The sequence below is a fragment of the Bombyx mandarina genome, chromosome 17, assembly GCF_030267445.1.
Source record: "Bombyx mandarina strain Sakado chromosome 17, ASM3026744v2".
NCBI lineage: Eukaryota > Metazoa > Arthropoda > Insecta > Lepidoptera > Bombycidae > Bombyx > Bombyx mandarina.
This window is the reverse complement of record NC_143223.1, coordinates 5,831,336-5,851,868: the sequence shown is the minus strand read 5'-3', so window position 1 is coordinate 5,851,868 and position 20,533 is coordinate 5,831,336. Positions and strand designations below refer to the sequence as shown.

Below are 20,533 nucleotides of genomic sequence, written 5' to 3'. Positions count from 1 at the left end.
ATCCCAAAGTTTTAAAAACGATTTACATTGCAACAATCCGAAGCCATTTCGATTATGGCTGTATGTTCTTTTCGGACGCAAATTTTTCTATTCTTAAGAAATTAGATATTGTGCAAAATAGAGCATTACGAATAATTACTGGTGCTATGATGTCGTCTCCAATTAATTCCTTGGAAGTTGAGGCTGGTATTGTTCCTTTATTCATACGAAGAAGTTTTATATTAGATAATTATTGCCTTAAGCTTATTAGCCGTGATAATCAAGTAACTTACAGGTATTTGAAGTATGCAAATATTCCAAATTATAATTTAATTCCGCTTCCTAATTCTTCATCCATATCCAGTGCCTTAACGTACTTGAATTTTGAATTTCAGGATGTGGTATTTTGGTCTACTCTATTGCCTTGTTTCGAATATAACTTTTATGACATGTTGAGAGATGTGGCTGTTGATCTAATCAAGTTTAAATCTAAAAATGATTTTCTGGAGTTCCTTGAAGATAGGACTGATTTTGTTAAAGTGTATACAGATGGCTCTAAAACTAAAGATAGAACTAGTTTTGCATTTTTTGATTCGTCCATGAACATAGGATCAGTTTATAAATGTAGCAATTTTTTCTCTGTTTTTTCGGCTGAAGTACTAGGTATTATATATGCTTTAGAGCACATTCGAGTAAATTACTCTGCAGGGGACAAAATTCTAATTCTATCTGATTCAATGAGCGCCTTGCAAGCTCTTAAAAATAAATGTATTAGTGCATCTGTAAATTATTTAATTTATAAGTTAAGAAGTTGTTTGAGTTCTTTGTATTTCAGAAATATATTTATTGAATTTTGCTGGGTGCCAGGTCACTGTGGTATTGTGGGTAATGAATTTGTTGATAAATTAGCCAAATCTACAAAAGATATAAATATTTCCGATTTTAAAGTTCCGTACTCAGATTTAGTTTATTCAATTAAACAAAATATGATGAAACGTTGGTATAATTACTTGTCTAAGTCCAGAGAAACGAAAGGTAAATGGTTAGCTGAAATAGTCCCAGTACCTAGTACTAAATCTTGGTTTGATAGTTTTAGATTCTTCCCGGGAAGAGCCTTTATATCGATTATTTGTAGATTACGTATAGGCCACGGCCATTTTCCTGCGCATCTTTTTAGATTAAAGTTAAGTGAATCAACTGCATGTACTTATTGTAACTCTGGCATGTGTGATCTAGATCATATTTTTTTTAATTGTCCTGAATTCAATCAACAGAGATTATTGTTTAATGCATTATGTAAAGACACAGGCTTAAAATCTATTCCTAATTCCATTCAAGGTATTTTAAAGCTTCCACAACTATTCTCAATAGTGTATAATTTTGTACTTCACACTATAGAACGACTATGAATGTTTTTATAACGACTCATGTTCTTTTTTTGTTGTTTGTTGAAAGAAAACTTGTAATTTTTTATTTTTTTTTATAGTAAGTTCTTGCAATTCATTTTGTCATTAATTTGTTGTTTTCAATGATTTGTAATTGTTTCTTGGTTTGGTTTGTTTCTTTTATTTGTGTTTTTATTGTAAGTTCTAGTTCATGTACTATTTTTTTGTAAAATTAGTTTAAGCTGATGGCCGTGTTGCCAATGCTTTCAATAAATTAAAAAAAAAAAAAAAAAAAAAAAAAACGCCGGTGCAGTGTTTACTGAAATATTTAATAGGAAAAGTTGGCAACTAGACAATATTGTTGGAATTTGAAATATCCGAAATGGCATATGTTAATGCTCACAAACGCTTACAAGAAAGCCTCAGTGACAGTGAAGTTTCTCAGAAAAGAATTAGACTACCTTGGTGTTCTTCACGTAAGTCATATTTGACCATAGGATAGAAATATATATGTACTTTTAGTAATAAAACCAAAATCACGAAGACAAGAATTGAAGAAACAAATCTATTAAAATGGTTTCATATGTTTTTTTAAATTAATTTATTCGCATAAATATGTGATAGCTCTCGCGATTGATATTTAAATGATCTGTTTTAAAAACAACACATTGTTTTAAGTATGTAGAAAAAAAAAGTCTACGAAGCCATTTTAAAATTCAAAAAGTACTATTTTTTTAAGAAATCATATTTCGTCTCTAAATTTCCCACGCAACGTTATAAATTAATTCAAAACCTTAGATATTTCACGACGACTGATTTTAACATAAAAAAAATATATACACATTTTGAAATTAATACCAACATACTGTTTTAATGTTCCGTTGAAAAAGTTTAAGCAGACATTTTTTTTATTGTTTTTATTTCATTACAATCCTAACTTAATACTAATAATGATAACGTATCGCAAGTAAACAGATAAAAGTAATCATAAAATAATACATCGCTATAGTTTTTTGCTCAGCCTAAAGATATCAGATCTGGAAATTGTCGCTATGTAAGGACCATGCATCGACACACCCATGGCGTCATGCTTATCTCAGATAGCAATTGATTATTTTTGTTCTATATGTATTTTCTTTTGCCAAAAATAAATTGCGGTTTATTTGTTATAAAACACGGTAAATACGATATAGCTTTATAGGGACTTCTTCAATCCGTTTATTTGCTTTTTTGTTTCATGCATTAGCGTGCCCTCTATCAAATTAAGTTTAAGCTTCCCATATTTGTTGACGGCTATTCAAGGATGTATAGCATGGGTAGTCGGCAAATAGTTTCAACGAAAGGGCGTATTTTTTTTGTAAATTTAGCGACAATCACTACGTAACGGCGACAATGAGTAGTGCTATTTAATGTTAAAAGTTATATATTGCATATCATAGAACGGGTTATGGTAATTTTCTCAGCATTATATAAGCCACATACAACATTAATATTATGAGAGAACCTGCTAAACGGCAGATACAGCTGAGTGACAATAAATCGATATGATATTTATTTCGAGACACGTCCCTACATAAAACGATACGATACATCGAACCGTATAAAATCTAATGTATACGAATATATATATACACGTTTAACGTTAAATAATTTGATACAACATAAAGTTTATGCATCTGTATACCTTTGTGTATATTTTCGTAATGTAATTACCTAAAATTTGGATAATAGGTACCAAAATTTAGTTACGTTGCGAAATTAGTGGCTCTCCCCAACCGACATTAAAGTGAATAATAACCCAAATGTTTACCTCATTCCAAAACTTTATAGTGCTGTACTAAATGTGATCACGTTTCAAATGTAGATGTAAAATTAGGGAGGTGGGTGAGAGGAATTTGGAAATAAGAAATTGACTTAGCGTACACTGGTTTAGTTTATTTCAGAAAACACTATAGCAGCAGTTGTAACGACTGGCGCCTTGCCCATCTCTTCTCTTACTTTTTCGATTTATCTCACGTATTTTAATGTTATTATATTATTTCAAACGTTGTTATGTTGTTAAAATCGTTGGTTTCGGATGAAGAAAATAACCGCATATACTTCGGGGTGGTCTACTTTAGCCTGGTAAATGAGCATGTGGTGATAACGACTCCTATTACAGTTATTGACTGACTAAGTAACAGTTACTTGGTAAATATTCGTGTTATTAATTATTTTGACGCCAACTGTTATTATTGCAATGGCTGAAAATTTTCATTATACTAAATCATAAATGGAAAAAATGTACAACATCTTTTTTTTATTGCTTAGATGGTTGGACGAGCTCACAGCCCACCTGGTGTTAAGTGGTTACTGGAGCCCATAGACATCTACAACGTAAATGCGCAACCCACCTTGAGCTATAAGTTCTAAGGTCTCAGTATAGTTACAACGGCTGCTCCGCCCTTCAAACCGAAACGCATTACTGCTTCACGGCAGAAATAGGCAGGGTGGTGGTACCTACCCGTGCGAACTCACAAGAGGTCCTACCACCAGCAAAGAGGTCCTACCACCAGTAATATAACGCAAACGCTTTTACGGCACGCTACGGCTTGTAGGAAAGATGGCCCTAGCGCCGAGAAGTGCTCGAGTGACAACTGCATATCGAAAAACGTAGTCGGGGTAGGCAGACTGACGACCTGTTGAAGATTGTAGGAATACGCTGGTTGCAAGCAGCGCAAAACCGGTCGTTGAGGCCAGACTTGGGGGGACCTAAGTCCAGCAATGAACATCTGTGGGCTAAAATATAGATGGATATATAGATATTAAGGCAATTAGATAAAAAGTAGTCTAACTTTGAGAGTGCGATTATAGGGAGGTTCTTCCTTTCCTTTATCGTGTCACTCTTGTCAGAGCGGTCGTGGTCTTTATTCAGCATCATTGCTGTGGGCAGATATTATGCGCCTCACGAGCAATCGCCACTCCTCCCGGTTTGTGGTGAGCCTGGTACACTCATGCAAACAGCCGCCAAGTGCCGACTTGATCTGGTCGGTCCATCGCATGGGCAAACTTCCACGCAGTCTGGTGCCTTTGCCCTGAACGACAAGGCGCTCTATGGAGTCATTTCCTCGCCGGACATGTCCAAAAAATGATAGTATGCTTCCATGCACGAGCGCCGAAAGACTTATATTCTAATCTTATTAACATTAATTTCTACTTCATTGTGAATACTGTTATATCAAAAATAATTATTATGTAGGCTCTAACACTAATGTTAGAGCTGAAGGCGTCTAATGCAAGGGTTATTGGATCTGATGGATTCGGTGCCATGCACTACGCACCTTAGCCGAAACTTTGCCTATACGGTTTTGTTAATCGAAGATTATATCCGTCATTAAGCTGTAACAGTCTAGATTTCTTAACACAAGTCTATTTATCCCTCAACAAATTACGCTTCATATTCTTACCGCTTAAATATCAAAGCTGTATAAAATGATTACGGTTTTCACTTACAAAAACAAAATGAGTACGGTTGTCACTTACAAAAATATAAGTTTCACAAACCACGAACATAAATTCATTGAAATTACCAAAACCGTTTACTGAATAGTCTTACAATTCTGAGAAATATACTTTTATCATCTTTCTGAAAAAAAAAGTGAATTAACAACTGCGAAATAAAATACAAACACCGACTTATCAGAGAGATAGATACTCCAATAAAAAACGAGCCTCAAACTTTTTTATCTTTAGTCGGGAAAGCAAATACGGCTTCAATTTTGAAAAGCTATTTTACGAAAATTGAATGTACATTTAGATTACAACTATCACTTTCTTTTGACTTATGATCTTCATTTGATTTTGGGCGCAGAGGGTAAATAACCTTACAGGCCCGCATCGTATTATTAAATTGATACTGAAGCCCATGGGCAGCATTGCGCAAACGCCTACACTCCTACGCTACGCTGTCTACTTTGAGATATAAGATTGAAATCTCCATTATATTTGCCTATCAACTACGCCATATTTCAAACTAGAGCTAATGATTACTTTGAACTAGGCTCGCGGTACGCAAGTACTTTATCTACTCTTGGGTATGTTTAGGTAAGAAATTATCATAGTATGAGTGGAATGTTACTGTGATTAAAAATGTTGGCGAAGCAATATCTCGAGGAAGCCGCGTTTTCTAAGACTACTGCGGTTCAGGCTCAACCTAACAAACACATTATTGCGAATGTTAATTTTTATTAGGCCTAATAAAAAATACCTGGGTTTTAATGTTGCGCGTTTTTAATTTAATTTTTTTTTATTACTTAGATGGATGGACGAGCTCACAGCTCACCTGGTGTTAAGTGGTTACTGGAGCCCATAGACATCCACAACGTAAATGTGCCACCCACCTTGAGATATAAGTTCTAAGGTCTCAAGTATAGTTACATTAAGTATAGTTACATTTCATTTTATAACAATATCGTAGTCTAAATAGAGATCAAGTACCGAAAACAAGTAAATCGATCGGTATATCAAACAGCACTCTGTCTGGTCCACAAACGCGTGCCTGCTCGTGAAGTATTTAAATTTTCAAAGTCTGGACCTATGTGGAATGAATTGCAAAAATATCACGTGTTAAAATCAAATCTGAAAGGTTTATGTGACTCATGTGATTAAGACGTGCCCTCGCCAATTTGGGTCGGAGTACATATGCATAGACTATTATTGTTGAATGTTGTATTCTAGCTACGTAAGCGTGTTCTAAATTACAATACGTTTTCGCTTTTATTCCAATTTATTTTATATGAATCAACAATAGTTTGTCTTAGTATAATCTATACAAATATAAATATCTATAAAAATACTTCTATACAAATATATAAATCTACAGTGGTTTTTACGGTTGTTCCGTTATAACTACTGAACCATGCATCCAATTGACTTGAAACTTGGTATCCATGTAGAAAATACATGTACTTAATGGATAGGCTAATATATATATTTGTAATTAATATTTAATAACAATCACGCCACGTTAACTGGTCCCGTGCTAAGTTCGTACAGAACTTGTGTTACAGGTACCAGATAACGGAAATAAATGTAAGATTTTTATTATACACGTACATATATTTAATATACATCCATAGCCCTGCAAAAGACATTTATATTTATCATACAAATATCTTCCCTTGGCGGGATTCGAACCCGCGACCACCTTGTGTAGTGACCATGTCACTTACCACTACACCAGACGCCATTTATATGAGTGTTGGGCTCCCTAATAATAATGACAATAAATAATAATGTTAATTTTAAATGCCCAGCGAAGTGGGCGAGTACAGCTAGTATGACATATTTACGACACCAAATAAATCGTTTCGTTCAATCTTTGGCTATTGATTATAAAATATGATTTAATAATTTCAATAACGTCAACCCTAAAAATACGTAACTTAAATATAGAAACTAAAATCTCGGCATTAGAAACGGACAGATCTACTACTATTTGAAAAAATCACTTTCATACAAATTCGTGTGTAGTTTTAGTGTTGTCTCATACGGCCACTATATTTTATTCTAGATTTTTGTAAGTCTATCTGTTTTAACTGGATTACATTGGTACTTCACCGTATAAAACACACGGTGCTAAATGATTATCAGATCCTCAAATTTGTCATAAATCTGAACCGACGGTGGATTGTACATAAGTATAACGGATTACAATACGCTCTACCTTTAACAATTACGCTAACTTACAAATTTAATGAGTTTGATTTTCTTAAATTACATGACGTCATTCCTTAATCGTGAATTATTTCATTACAAAAAGTGGCTGACTGACGATTTTAGCAGCGGCCTACTCGTTTCGCTCGAGGCGAGTACACCGGGTATCTAATTCTTTAAGCCACTGCTTTAAATTAATAATTATATATTGAGTTTTTTTTTACATCGTAACATCTACATCGACATCTACCACGTAAATGCGCCACCCACCTTGAGATATAAGTTCTAAGGTCTCAAGTACAGCTACAACGGCTGCCCCGTCCTTCAAACCGAAACGCATTACTGCTTCACGGCAGAAATAGGCGGGGTGGTGGTACCTACCCGTGCGGACTCACAAGAGGTCCTACCACCAGTAAAAGTTGTTTTATGTTTTCTTTATATTAATATTATCTTTTTTATACATTCATGAATTGGTAGGCATTGGTAGGTACATGGTGCTGAAATTTTCACAAGACTAAAAGCACATTTTACTATAACATTCCACGTTCTCTGAAAACCGTAGCATGATATTACCAATGATTTTTTTGTTTACCTAAATAAGTAAAATGTCCCGCTAATAATGTTATAGTTCCTCACATACTCCGAAAATAGGTTATTGTGAAAGTTCTTCCTAATTCTACTATAGTCACCCTCGGCGTTAACATCATTAATTAACTGCAACAGCGTTACACAAGCTAAGCAAATTAGATTACTCGGGTAACGCCAATTCACCCCACATTTCCGCAGGAAAAGTTTGCGAAAGGAGGAAACCGAGGCGAGTTTCCACGAACAGGGAAATACGTTCAACGTATCCTGAACGGGGAAACATCTGGAAATACGAGTATCTGTATGAGAATAACAATGAGAAGTTGAAACGTACTAAAGTAAAGACTAGCAAACGTGAATCGCTGGTGAGGTATCGCTGTAATAAAGCTATTGGAGTTATTATGGTGATATCTATCTGCTTGGGATTTTTGGGTTAGTCTGTGTTTTTTTTTTTTTTGGAACGAAGTTCCTGATGGGACGGTGCGGAGGGGTACTCTAACCGGGAAAAAACGTCCGTAACGTAAGATTTTTATTAGTAATGCACACAGTGTACGACTTAACTTTGTAATAACGTACAAAAAATGTAATAACATTTTTTTATCATTCATTGACCACGATCTCGGAGTGTTCGTTTGCGCAATACACTAACTCTTACAACCGTGAATGAAGTGTACCACAATAAGTTCGCACGTTACCGAATGACTATGGGTTGTTGCGAAACCTCCAGTTTTATTTTCTTTATACCTCGAATAGAACTTAAAATTAATATTTTTATAATAAGGAACTTCGTTCCTATCCGGTGTCCCACGACACCACGCATCTTTTTTTTAATAATTACAAGGAAATGGAAGCATTGATACCAGAAATGAGAAAATTCAATGAAACGGAAATGATACTAAAACAGAAAAAGATAATAAACATGTATTGTATAAGTTAACACGCGCGAGAATAAAATAGATTTTTTCTGAAAGTCACTTTTACGGTGAATGCAAAGCTCACATGTATTTTAACATTATGATCATCTATTTTTGTACTATTAATATTAAGATTACAATATCTTTTAAATAAAATAGATCCTGAGTTAAGCGCCGATTTATATAGAAACTATAGCTATAGAACATTATTAAGACAATCAGTACCTTGATAAAGATTATCTTGATTTTTTTTTATATTTATGTATATGCTTAAAGACAGACAAGCCTTGTGACAAAGTGGATTAATACTCTCTCGTTTGATTACTTGAGGAAGTTTAATTGACTCTATTTCAGTGTCTCTCTGGATGCCTAATGAGATGCTGAAAGCGGACTTAATTACTGGGGTTGTACCAAGAACGAAGTTCATGACATTACGTGAGTAACACTCATTTGCGTACATCAACTATGGTTTTTAAGGTGAAAATTGACTAACAAGCTATACAATCAGTTAATTTTTTAAATATTATTCCTTAAGGAAGGTGTAAATGTTTTGATAGTACATAGTTAATGTATGAACTATTAGGTCATCTGTCTATCAATGAATTAAATTAATGAAAATATAATTATGTATCTAGATGGATTGTGCTCAGCTACAGTAAATGAAGAGTGTTGCAACAGACTAAAGTACTTAACCAAGGAACTGTCCAAATCAGAAAATTCGGTCAGGTAAAATAAAGATAATTGGTATTCATAACCTTCTTTCTTTATAAAGATCTCAATCGTTTTTTTTTTTAAATTTAAATCTTAAATGATTAACAGTTCGTACAAATCTTTGCCGCGCAAACTGTACAAAACACGGTTGAGCGTGTGACGTCTTCCTGTCCAAAATAAGCAAAGAGTTAACCATAGACTACAACCACTACTATAGACACTACAATGATGATGATGGCTATTTAGCCACATTTAACACAATGCGTTGTGATTGGAATTAAAAAACGTTAGAAATACTAGATTTTATTTAGTGTTTCAAAATAAAATCTATAATCACAGTGAGATCACAGTCTCTCAATTTTTTTTTTCACTGAAATTTAATGTCACCGTTCTGAGATTGTTCAATAACACGCGCATAAATACGAGCAGACAGCTCATCCCATCCTGTGAGAATGCAATCTCCGGCAGGATGATCGCGTTGATATGTTAAAACCTTGTTTAAGAACGACATCGAATCTGATGTCATTTATTATACAGATCTTGAGGCAACTGCTAGAAACTTCCATAGAATCAATCCAGAAAATTTTCAAGCTTTCTGATTAAATTCGTTACGGGATCCAAGATCTCTTTCCGTCAACCTCAAGTTCTGAATTGTCGTATGATCAGTACTGGTTACAATAGGGCTCATAGTAACAGAAGTGAGTGGTCGCCAAATATCCGATAATAATATTTCACAATATTGTCCTCCTTACTTACTGGTGGTAGGACCTCTTGTGAGTCCACACGGGTAGGTACCACCACCTTGGGTATTTCTGCCATGAAGCAGTAATGCGTTTCCGTTTGAAGGGTGGGGCAGCCGCTGTAACTATACTTGAGACCCTAGAACTTATATCTCAAGGTACCCACCTTTATGGCGCATTTATGTCGTAGATGTCTATGGGCTCCAGCTCCACTTAACACCAGGTGGAATGTGAGCTCGTCCACCCATTTAAGCAATAAATAAATAAAATCTTCATAACTTTTGTACATTTACTTGTATGTAAATATGTATTTGCATTTTTATTCGCATAAGTACTTCCTAAAGCACGCTCTATAGTACCCGGCAAACTAATAAAAATTCGAAACTATCTTAGAGGCATTTCGAAAGTTCAAGTAAGAAAGCCTTGGAAATCCTTATCATATTTTTTTATGTTATTATCGCGTTGCGCACAACATGGCACCCGTAAATTACTTTAAATGATTTGGGTAAAGAAATCATTATTATTAAATTTTACTTAGGGTAGCATTTCTAGTGGTCCCGCAGTAGTCGAAATTCGACTATAATTAATTGGAATTGTTAGTTTGTACACTATTATGATTGTATTTTATACTTCTACAATCCCAAATTTCGCCAAGACTACACTATAAAAAATATTAACAAAGACAAACAATATTTAATCTCAATTTGACAACAGACTTCAAGAACAAAAGTTTGACAATAAATAGTATGCATGCGTGTGTGCGTCAAATACATGGTATGTAGTGTGTGTAATGTTTTCTTTATTAATTTAATGTATCTTTTATGCATTATTTTAAAAAAAATTAGCATTGTGCACTTCTTCTCTATATTCTCTATAAGTGTGGAAAATTTCATACTCCTCCGTCGGCGCAATTTTCGTAAAAAGGGATACAAAGTTTTTGCTTAACGTATTAATATATAGATATATGTATATATTTGTTCTGTATATTTTATATGTATATATTTTTATTCGGTTTTCATAATATGTATGAAAAAGACTAACATAACAATTACATTTATGCACTTAATGCCAGTCACCGTCGACGCCCTAGGTACGTCCTTACGGATCCATCAGATCCTATAACTGTTGCATTAGACGCCTTCAGCTCTAGCACTAGGAGTGGAATTAGGCACTCTGATAACCTAATCATACTCGTCGAACTCGACAAAGAGATCGACGCGCAACCTAACCTTTGCATTAGCCCGCTGAATTTCTCGACGGATCTTCTGAGCGTGTCGCGATTTCAATCCGGTAATAGATGGAGTTGCAAGGTCTCCTTTGGAAATGATCAGGTAGTTACAAGAAAATCCCACCCTTCCAGGCTGAGCCCATTCTCTCCCATCTATCATGGTGAAATTGGAAAGGCTTCTGGGCCACCAATATACAGCTTATTCATGAGAATATTATTATGCATTCAATTGGTTCATTCGATGAGTTTCAAATAATTATTATGTTTGCTATGGCATAATTATTATGTTTGCTAATGCCATATATGGCATTTTATATGTATATCTACAATCACACAATTTAAATTCGTCTACATTTACAGGGCTTTGCATCGAATACGTTATAATTTAATGTTGACGTCGAGATCTATTGGAGGTGAGTACGATTATATTTCATGACCTTCACAAGTCTAGGGATTATGATTAAATAATAAATTTAAATTAATTGACTAAAAGTGGAAAGAGTTTTAAAAACAGTTTTTCTTTAGTGTTTTTTTAATGCCCGTGTAGACAGACGAGCATACGGCCCACCTCGTGGTGAGTGGTTAACGTCGCCCATGGACTTCAGCAATACCAGGGGCAGAGCCAAGCCGCTGCCTACCAACCAATTTTTGGTCAGAACTTAATCAGCAGCTCATTTTGCAGTTTGACGGAGCCCATGATTGCATAAAAGATACATAGAATAAAATATACAAAAGTAAAGATACATAGAACAATAAAGATACAAAAACAAATAAAAACTGAGAGGCAATTATTGTTGCAAGTCTTATTAGCACAAGTCAACTTAGCAAAACGTGTTACTTATAAGTACCTAAATAAATAAAGTTATATATTTTTAAAACGGTACTAATTAACCTACGAATTTCCTTTTATTATAGCCATTCCACAAGGACTTTCCGAGCTTCCAATCATTTGCGGAAAACCATTCACCCATAACCTATTTTATTTTATTTTATTTTTATATTATTGGGTATTTGTTACTGCGTTTATTGAACTTTCACCTTAAGCCAATTTGAAATAATATGTCTTTTAAATACATGAATAGATACGCCCCGCGCCTTGCCCCACGCTAAATTAGTTATTCAGAAATTTAGTATATCAATGTTCAAAAGAATCCAAAACGATTCATTTTTCCCAGTATAAAGAGAGGAGAGTTTTTTGTGTCATAGACTACTACTACTACTACTACTACTACTACTACTACTACTAGTAATACCACCAATCTGGTCCATAAACTACCGATCCTAGAGTATACGTTAACATGACAGCTTTTGCGTATGCAGTCTTATTATGTATGATATGGTAAATGAAAAATCCAATCTGGATAGTAATTACATAATGAATATATAGGTAGGTATTTACAAAATTGAATCTATATGACGGACATCTCGTGAGACACTAGTGGTATTTCGCTTATACTTAAATAACTCTGTATGTTACTTGGCCACACAAGTAGGTACCTACCTTTTTTTCCTACTGAACATTTTATTTTCATACAGAAATGCATATTGACAGTAGTTTGCACCAGATTGAAGGGGCAACAGTAACAAAAGGCAGTAAGACTGAAGAATGGGGGGGTAGGATTGCTCTCTGGGGTGTAATACCTCTATGGCGAGCGTCGCCACCGCCAGGTACTATACTGGCATTACGAAAAGTAATGCCATCTGACTGTTGGCCATTTAGGTAATTCAATACACTATTTTTATTTAATATTTCGTTTCAGTCGTCCTGCCCTAAAGGGTAAGACGCCCAGTGCGTTCGTATCTAGCGATGCGGCTGTCCCGGTGTTCGAATCCTGCAGACAGCTATCAACGTTTCTGATGAAATAATGTTCACGAAAACTTCTATGGTGAAGGAATAACATCGTGAAGTAAAAATTAAGCCCACAAAAATTATAATTTGCGTAATAACTGGTGGTAGGCGTCTTGGAAGTGCGCGCGGGTAGGTACCACCACCCTGCCTATTTCTGCCCTGAAGCAGTAATGGATGTCGATTTGAAAGGTGGAGCAGCCTTTGTATTGTAAAACTGAGACTTAGAAGTTACATGTCAAGGTGAATGGCGGTAAACACCAGGAGGGTCGTTCATCCATTTAAGTGATCACCTCGCTTATATTTCTATAGCGTTTGCATTAGCTTTTAGTACCCCACCTACCAAATGGCGAGCAGTAACCATCGCTCATGGACGACAGTAGAACCAAACCGTCGCCTTCCGAAGTGTAATGTCCTCAAACCACGTCACAAAACGGATCTGCCTTAGTACCATGAACGAAATTTCATTCCGATACCGTAATTGTGAACCCCATTTTATGTTATTTTTCCGATTAGTCAGTTTCTTTATTAAGATATATGTTTGGTATGTTTTTATCATACATAAAATAGGAAATCTTAGCTTGGGTCTAAATGTGGAACCTTTGTTGTCATTTTATTATGTGCATCTAGCACTTAGTTGGCGTCACACCTCCGGAATTCTTATTAGTACCTAGCTAGCTAGTTAGCAACATATACATTTTTACTGGTGGGACTGTGGCGGCGGCGCCTATGGTCGGTACCGCCATCCTACCAACCTTATAATCGCAATTGAGTCTTAAATTGGAAAACTGTGCACTTTCGTTGTGATGTCTATCATGAGGAGCGAGACATTTAGAATATAACACTACGAAGTTAAAAAAATCTTCGAAAGGAGTTAATGACTCCGACACGCACCGAATTGTACACTTTCAGTGGATCTGAAGGCGAAGTAGAGATACACTTAGCGCATACACAATGGGTTGATCGTTTGAGCATCGAACACGTCCGGCCTGACATCGCTCGAAGTGCACCAAAGCATTTCGTTGTATACGTGAGTGAATTTCTTTAGAGCCATGGATTCTATTTTTAAATGAATGCCTTTTTAGAAAACTAAGCTTATTTACCATCACCATAGTAAATAGGACCTTTTATCATGTGGCTTACACTTTAAACAGGCTAGAGCTAGGTATAGCTCGTATAGGTGATCCCGCTGCCAACATTGGCTCTAAATCTATGTAATGTCGGCCCACTGATAGCCGTATAATATAAAAATATTACCCAATATTATATGACCTTCATAAAGTACCTACATTATAGAATACAGAATATTTCTTTATTTGCATCAAAATTACACGAATCTATAAATATGTAGTAATTGACTTTAATTATATCGTTTTACAGAAAAAAATATCGGCTTTAAATTAAAAATATTAAAGGGTTTGATGGTTTTAATGTAGATAGCATTAAAACGATCATTCAATCGCTAATATTGTGATATAACTTAAAATAAAATCGCTTATAAAATCTAAATTGTAACATTCCTCAATATAGAGATGGTATTTACCTGTACAAGGCTATATTTGTTTTCATTTTGAGATATAAATAAGAATCAAATATACTTACTTGTTTTCTGAAAATGTTATATAATAAGCCCATATTAAAGCGCAGTTCTACGCAGGGTATCCAACATAACGATACTTGGACTGTAATGTTACGCGACGTATACAGGAGCAGTGGAGCAGCAAAACAATTTTTCCATGTCAAGAAAAATGTACAAGTAAAAAGAGTAATTTTCCAAGTTAGCAGTAATCACGGAAATCCAAAGTATACATGTATTTATAGGGTGCACTTGTACAGTTACAAAAGATCTTAATTTCAAACTTTACTTCTAATAAAAATTTAAAATATCTATTATTTTATTTTAAAAAAAATCAGCATAAATGTGTACACTAAAGGTTTTCATTAAGCATATAACCTGCCGAGGTCCTGATACCAATAACATATAATTTAAAAAAAAACTGTCCTAGAATGGCGCCACCCCAGCTCTTTACAAGTGGTCCTGGCGTAAAGGATAAGACGTCCGGTGCATTTGTATCCAGCGATGCAGCGGTGTTCAAATCCCGCAGGCGGGTACCAATTTTTCTAATGAAATACGTACCTACTTAACAAATGTTCACGATTGACTTCCACGGTGAAGAAATATCAACGTGAATTAAAAATAAAACCCGCAAAATTATAATTTGCGTAATTACTGGTAGTAAGACCTCTTGTAAGTTCGCACGAGTAGGTGTACCTCCGCCCTGCCTATTTCCGCCGTGAAGCAGTAATGCGTTTCGGTTTGAAGGGTGGGGTAGCCGTTGTAACTATACATTACCTTAGAACTTATATATCAAGGTTGGTGGCGCACTTAACATCATGTGGGATGTGAGCTCGTCCAGCCATCTAAGCAATAAAAACAATTAAACGGCGCCAAGCTGCAATCTTTAACTGTGATTTAATTATGGTAAGGTAGGTACCACCTATTTGAGTTGCGAAGTGGACCTTCGTTCCAGTTTGATAAGGGGGACAGCTGCAGCACTAAATAATTGACTCATTTCAACAGCGAATTTTAGTAAAGCAAAAGGAGTACAGGATTGTGAAACTTCTCCCTGAATATTTGAAACTGTCAGTGAACGAGCAATCTTGTGGCTCTTCAATAGTCTTAATTTTATGTTTTTAGGTAAATAAATTATATTTTATTCTGAGGAATCTGTTTAAATAAAACGAAACAAATGGCTTTCATGTAATATTATTAACCAGTGCAGAGTATTTATGCAGCACTCCAGTCTTGAGCGGATCCACCCCACGAGGGCGCTGCGGTGGCGGCGGCTGGTGCGGCGGCAGTTGTGCTCCACTCATCTTGTACCTGTGAAAAAAAAACATTTCATATTTAACTAATGTTTTAGAAGTTTTGCTGCAAAGAGCAATAATATTTAATATTTTAACTTTGGAAAAAAAACGTATTTTTTATGTAGTTTATTTTATATATCTAAAACAGGGGTTCCCAAACTTATTTTGTCTACTGCCCACTTTAAATGATAATAAATTCTTTTTGGGCCCCCATTTTTTCACCTACTTAAAAGCCACAATAGCGAGACCTCAGTCAGTGTCAAGACTTCCTAGATAAAATTACAAATTGTCTCCAAGCCTCTACACAACGCCCCATCTTTTTTCTGGGTCTCTTACCGTCACCCTTTATGCCTGCAGCGACCACAAGGGGGCGTTATCGCCCACTTTGGGAAAGGCTGATCTAAATGAAATACTACATGTTGACAATCTCATTACTTGTGAATACTGGAACCTTAAAATGAAATGAAGTCATTATAGAAGATGTAACAGATATAAAGTTATATAAAATGTTTAGTGACTGCAAAATTTTCAGTACAGAATTCCTGATATTTCATCACTACCACAAGATCACCACCTATTTAATAAACGAATGTGGCGGGACGCCACCTTGCAAAACAAGATATTTACAGATGCCTGGGTCTCGCTTACGACAATTTCAAGATAAGTTTGCATATATAAAATTCCCGAACAACAACATTCAGTCCGTTGGTCTACCGAGCAATTACAACCGCTCAGTGGAAGATCTTCTTTTCTTCTTCCCTTTGTCGTAAACCTTTGAAATGAATAAGATTTTTTTATTTCAAAATATATATTTTTACAAGATAAGTTAATTACCTGGGCAGACCATTCTTCTTGAGCAGGGGGTGCTCCAAAAGCAGGAGCTGCAGCGGGTGCAGCAGGCGGGGCAGTATCTTCAGCCCATGAAGCCACTGGCTCCAGTGTTTCATTCCAGTCTTCATGGACAGGAGCAACTACTTCTGGTTTAGCTGGTACCACAGCCTGGAAAATTTATTACACTTAATTTTTACATTGGCATTTTATGGACAAAACCGATTAGACTCAATAAGGGAATGAAATAAAAATTATAGTAAGATTGTTCCTCAACATTTCTTTGATTGAACTCTGTGTGCCCATGTTTCTAACAAAAAATTCATTAATATCATGAAATATTGTTCATGTACTAAATAACCACTGCAATTGAAACAGTCAATCTTATTCTGCAAGGTCAGCAGCACAGCTCGAGTAACAGCCCCAACAAGACATAAGTTGCATAAGCACATATGTCCAAGCTCAGTATTTACAACTATCCAGTTTCCATATCCTATCCAAAAGAAAAAAATCACCATACAATGACTGTTTATCTACTTGTGGAACAAATGATTTTTCTTCACTGAGCAGAACCTGACCTTAAGTTAAGAAAATCTATTCAAAGATAATATGTAGAAATCTAGTTTATGCAGAAATTGACCTGGACAAAGAATTAGTAATTGGGGGTTAGTGACTGATGGGTTGCTTATGGCACCCCAACTGCCAAATCCAAGATAAAGGATAACATAAGTCATTTTAATTCATAAGGTCAAATTTCACAAGAAAATTGTTGTACCTGTTCCTTGGCTTGTTGTTCATCCTTTTCACTTTCTTCAGGGTCACGGTAGAAGAACAAATCAACCACAACATCCCAGCGCTGGTCACGGGGAAGCACACCACGAAGCCTCAACACTTCACGTGCCAACAACCACCACATCAAACCAATAGAGTGGGAAGACTAAAAATAAACCAAATATTACAAAACTCAGTTGAAAACTATGATTTTATTTTGGTTGCCTCGATGGGAGGACGAGCTCACGGCCCACCTAGTGTTAAGTGGTTACCAGAGCCCATAGACATCTACGTAAATGCTGCCACGCACCTTGAGCCATGATTTCTAAGTCTCAGGTTTTACAGTACAATGGCTGCCCCACCCAGCCTTCAAACCGAAATGCATTACTGCTTCATGGCAGAAATAGGAAGGGAGGTGGTAGCTACCGGTGCAGACTCACAAGATGTGCTACTACCAGTTCTGATTAGATCTGTCATTATAGCAAAATACATTTGAAAAAATAAACCTTGCTTGATTTGTAGTTGATAAAAAAATTACCTTGGTGTTGCATGGGATAGCAATGTCCACAAATCTTAGTGGGGAGTCTGTGTTGCACAAAGCAATCACAGGAATGTTGACATATGAAGCTTCAGTAATGGGTTGATGGTCTTGTGCAGGGTCCAATACAATCAAGAGACGAGGTTCACGGAATGCAGCTTGGATCTGTTGAGAAAATTCAAATGATAGGGGGTAAATTCAAGAGTAAACAAATTTAGATTGCTAAGATGTACTTTCAAAGATTTCAGAAATAATTTAATCATGCTTGCATTAATGCAATCAGTGGTTCCTTAGTTTGTTTGTCATCATAATATAGTAAGTTTATATGTGTTTAATACATGAAAACAGATCAATGTATTGAGAATTAAAATGTGTGCCTAACAGCTTGTACAGTACCTAATCTACTTTAAAAAGGTGGCAATTTACATATCACACAAAAAAAAAACGATAATTCACTCTAAAGGCAGCATCTGCCAAGTAACAACCTTACAAAACTACAAAGACCTTAATACATATTTTTTTCTATTTATTAATTTCTAGTTACTTTCAATGTGTCACAGTATTTTTTAAGAAATAATTATAAAAATAAATGTATCAATATTATAATTTACTTAATATTCCCATTTGACTCATGAAAACTTAACATACTTGGGTTGAAGATGAAGTACACTCAATAAATAATTAAATGTCATGATATAGTAAGAAATAGTTGAATGGTTAATTACCTGATTAGTAAAAGCACCTGGTGTGAAACGTCCCGCAATAGGCGTAGCACCGGTGTGCGCGGCAAACTTCAGTACAGCACGCTGACCGAAGGGCCGTGATGAGATGACGAACACATCAGCCGGGTTCTCGATGGCTACGACAGCACGAGCAGCCAGTACAACTTTTTCCCAGGTACGACGCAAGTTGATCACATGGGTACCATCAGCACGTCGTTTGTAGACATAGGTCTCCATCTGTTTTGCAACATTTTCTTCAAATACCACTCATTTAATGCTGAGCTTATTATTAAATAATTGAAGCTCAGTTGGGAGAATTAATCGTCATACAATAATCAGAACAAAATGGAACGGATTCTCTTATCATCATGGTTTTGTTAGGTTATGTTTATTAACAGATTTGAATATTTTTGTATGTATGTACCTGGAAGTTAACATTTTCTGCCCCAAGATGGGTGGTTGCAGCAAGCATTTTGGTGACATCTTCCTCGTTGAGGGCGAGCACGTCTAATCCTCCCGACATCGTTGCGCTTATTTGAGTTACGACTAAACCTGAAAAATCACCGCAAGGTTAATTGACAATGTTTTTATTCAGTGATCAAATACTGATAATTCACTCTTGTTTATTAAACATACATTTTGATCGCACAACACATTAAAAGTTCTAATAAACGATGTAAAAACAATTTTCCGATTTATTACTTACGCGTATAATGCCACTGGGAGGCGAAATGGACTTAAAGAAGTGTCAAATATGTCAATGAAAACTAGTTGTCAAAGCTGTCCTTGGACTAGAACTTAAACAAGCAAAGAAAATAAAGCTCATACTATACACAAAAATCGAAGCCATACCTCTTCAGCAAAAACTAAAGAATTTTGTCTAAAGTAGCTTTCCTTCAGATTATGAATAATAATATCATAGATTTTCAAAGGTTATCGTTGAATTTAAATTAATTAATTCGTCGTCTGAATTCTTCTTGTAATGCCCATAAAGCTTGATAGTAATAATACACAAAAAAGAAGAGGGGTTGAGGAGGTTGAAAGATAAAATACAACGTGTACGTTTGACGTGTTATGTATCCCAGATATACGAATTTCTGAAATTATACTTCAATAAGTAAAAGAATAGTTTAATATTTTAACTTAGTTATATTTTTACGTTAACGGAAAATAAGCAGAAATGACTTAGCCTGCGATTTTTTGTTTCCAAAATTATGTACATAGTTATCGTTTAAAATCAATTTATTTTAAAGGATGTCAGCTGCGTAATATAACGTAATTGTATTTATAATCAAACTTTTCTAATTTTATTACACATGCTTTTTGGTTTTATGTATTTATTTGCTTTCAAATTAAGAACGGAGAATTAGCAAAATGGTCTTTTTGTGAGCAGACTTTTTAATTATGAGTTTTTTAAAATATAATACTTAAATAAAATATGTATTGCAGTTGTAAATAAAATTAAGTACATGCTATTGCCCTTATTTTTTTGGATAGCAATAACTGTTTCTGTTTGGCAAAAATATGTTACAATTTACTGATTATAGTCCTCCATTTAAGTGGTAATTATTTCACGTATCGGAACTTTTGTATCATATTAAACTTGATGCCGGCTAGAAAGGCAAAGGCAGTTATTACTAGAATCCAATTGCTAGTTTGGACCTCATGTCATAAATTTGGCATTCATGTTTGGATGCCTATGAGCTCCGATAACCACATCAAAT

The 20,533-nt window shown here is 35.2% G+C and overlaps 2 protein-coding genes across 3 annotated transcripts; one reads left to right on the top strand and one right to left on the bottom strand.

Annotated features, from left to right (window-relative positions):
• Positions 1–1,667: 1,667 nt before the first annotated feature.
• spag4 (sperm-associated antigen 4) lies at positions 1,668–16,935 on the top strand. Of its 2 annotated transcripts, XM_028188272.2 has the most exons (8): positions 1,668–1,840; positions 7,845–8,075; positions 8,912–8,992; positions 9,193–9,283; positions 11,597–11,649; positions 12,773–12,956; positions 13,995–14,112; positions 14,740–16,935. In XM_028188272.2, exons 1-8 carry the CDS (start codon positions 1,747–1,749, stop codon positions 14,932–14,934), a joined length of 1,047 nt encoding a protein of 348 aa, XP_028044073.2. In that variant the 5' UTR covers positions 1,668–1,746; the 3' UTR covers positions 14,935–16,935. The 2 variants fall into 2 exon arrangements, with proteins under 2 accessions (XP_028044073.2, XP_089590213.1); XM_089734087.1 differs by lacking the exon at positions 7,845–8,075.
• On the bottom strand, positions 15,834–19,672 carry sta (stubarista 40S ribosomal protein SA). The gene is made up of 7 exons (XM_028188224.2): positions 19,516–19,672; positions 19,234–19,361; positions 18,813–19,046; positions 18,088–18,252; positions 17,554–17,715; positions 16,785–16,949; positions 15,834–15,966 (listed from the first exon to the last, which is right to left on the bottom strand). Exons 2-7 carry the CDS (start codon positions 19,330–19,332, stop codon positions 15,871–15,873), a joined length of 921 nt encoding a protein of 306 aa, XP_028044025.2. The 5' UTR covers positions 19,333–19,361; positions 19,516–19,672; the 3' UTR covers positions 15,834–15,870.
• Positions 19,673–20,533: the final 861 nt, after the last annotated feature.

What these genes read in the sequence shown, in the direction of transcription:
- spag4 (XM_028188272.2), top strand. Translation starts at nt 1,747, where the DNA reads ATGGCATATGTTAATGCTCACAAACGCTTACAAGAAAGCCTCAGTGAC. An exon ending in AAATCAGAAAATTCGGTCAG is followed by an intron (nt 9,284 to 11,596) that starts GTAAAATAAAGA and finishes CTACATTTACAG; the next exon opens with GGCTTTGCATCGAATACGTT. An exon ending in TCTGACTGTTGGCCATTTAG is followed by an intron (nt 12,957 to 13,994) that starts GTAATTCAATAC and finishes GTACACTTTCAG; the next exon opens with TGGATCTGAAGGCGAAGTAG.
- sta (XM_028188224.2), bottom strand. Translation starts at nt 19,332, where the DNA reads ATGTCGGGAGGATTAGACGTGCTCGCCCTCAACGAGGAAGATGTCACC. An exon ending in AACAACAAGCCAAGGAACAG is followed by an intron (nt 16,950 to 17,553) that starts GTACAACAATTT and finishes TAAATTTTCCAG; the next exon opens with GCTGTGGTACCAGCTAAACC. An exon ending in AAGAAGAATGGTCTGCCCAG is followed by an intron (nt 15,967 to 16,784) that starts GTAATTAACTTA and finishes TTTTTTTCACAG; the next exon opens with GTACAAGATGAGTGGAGCAC.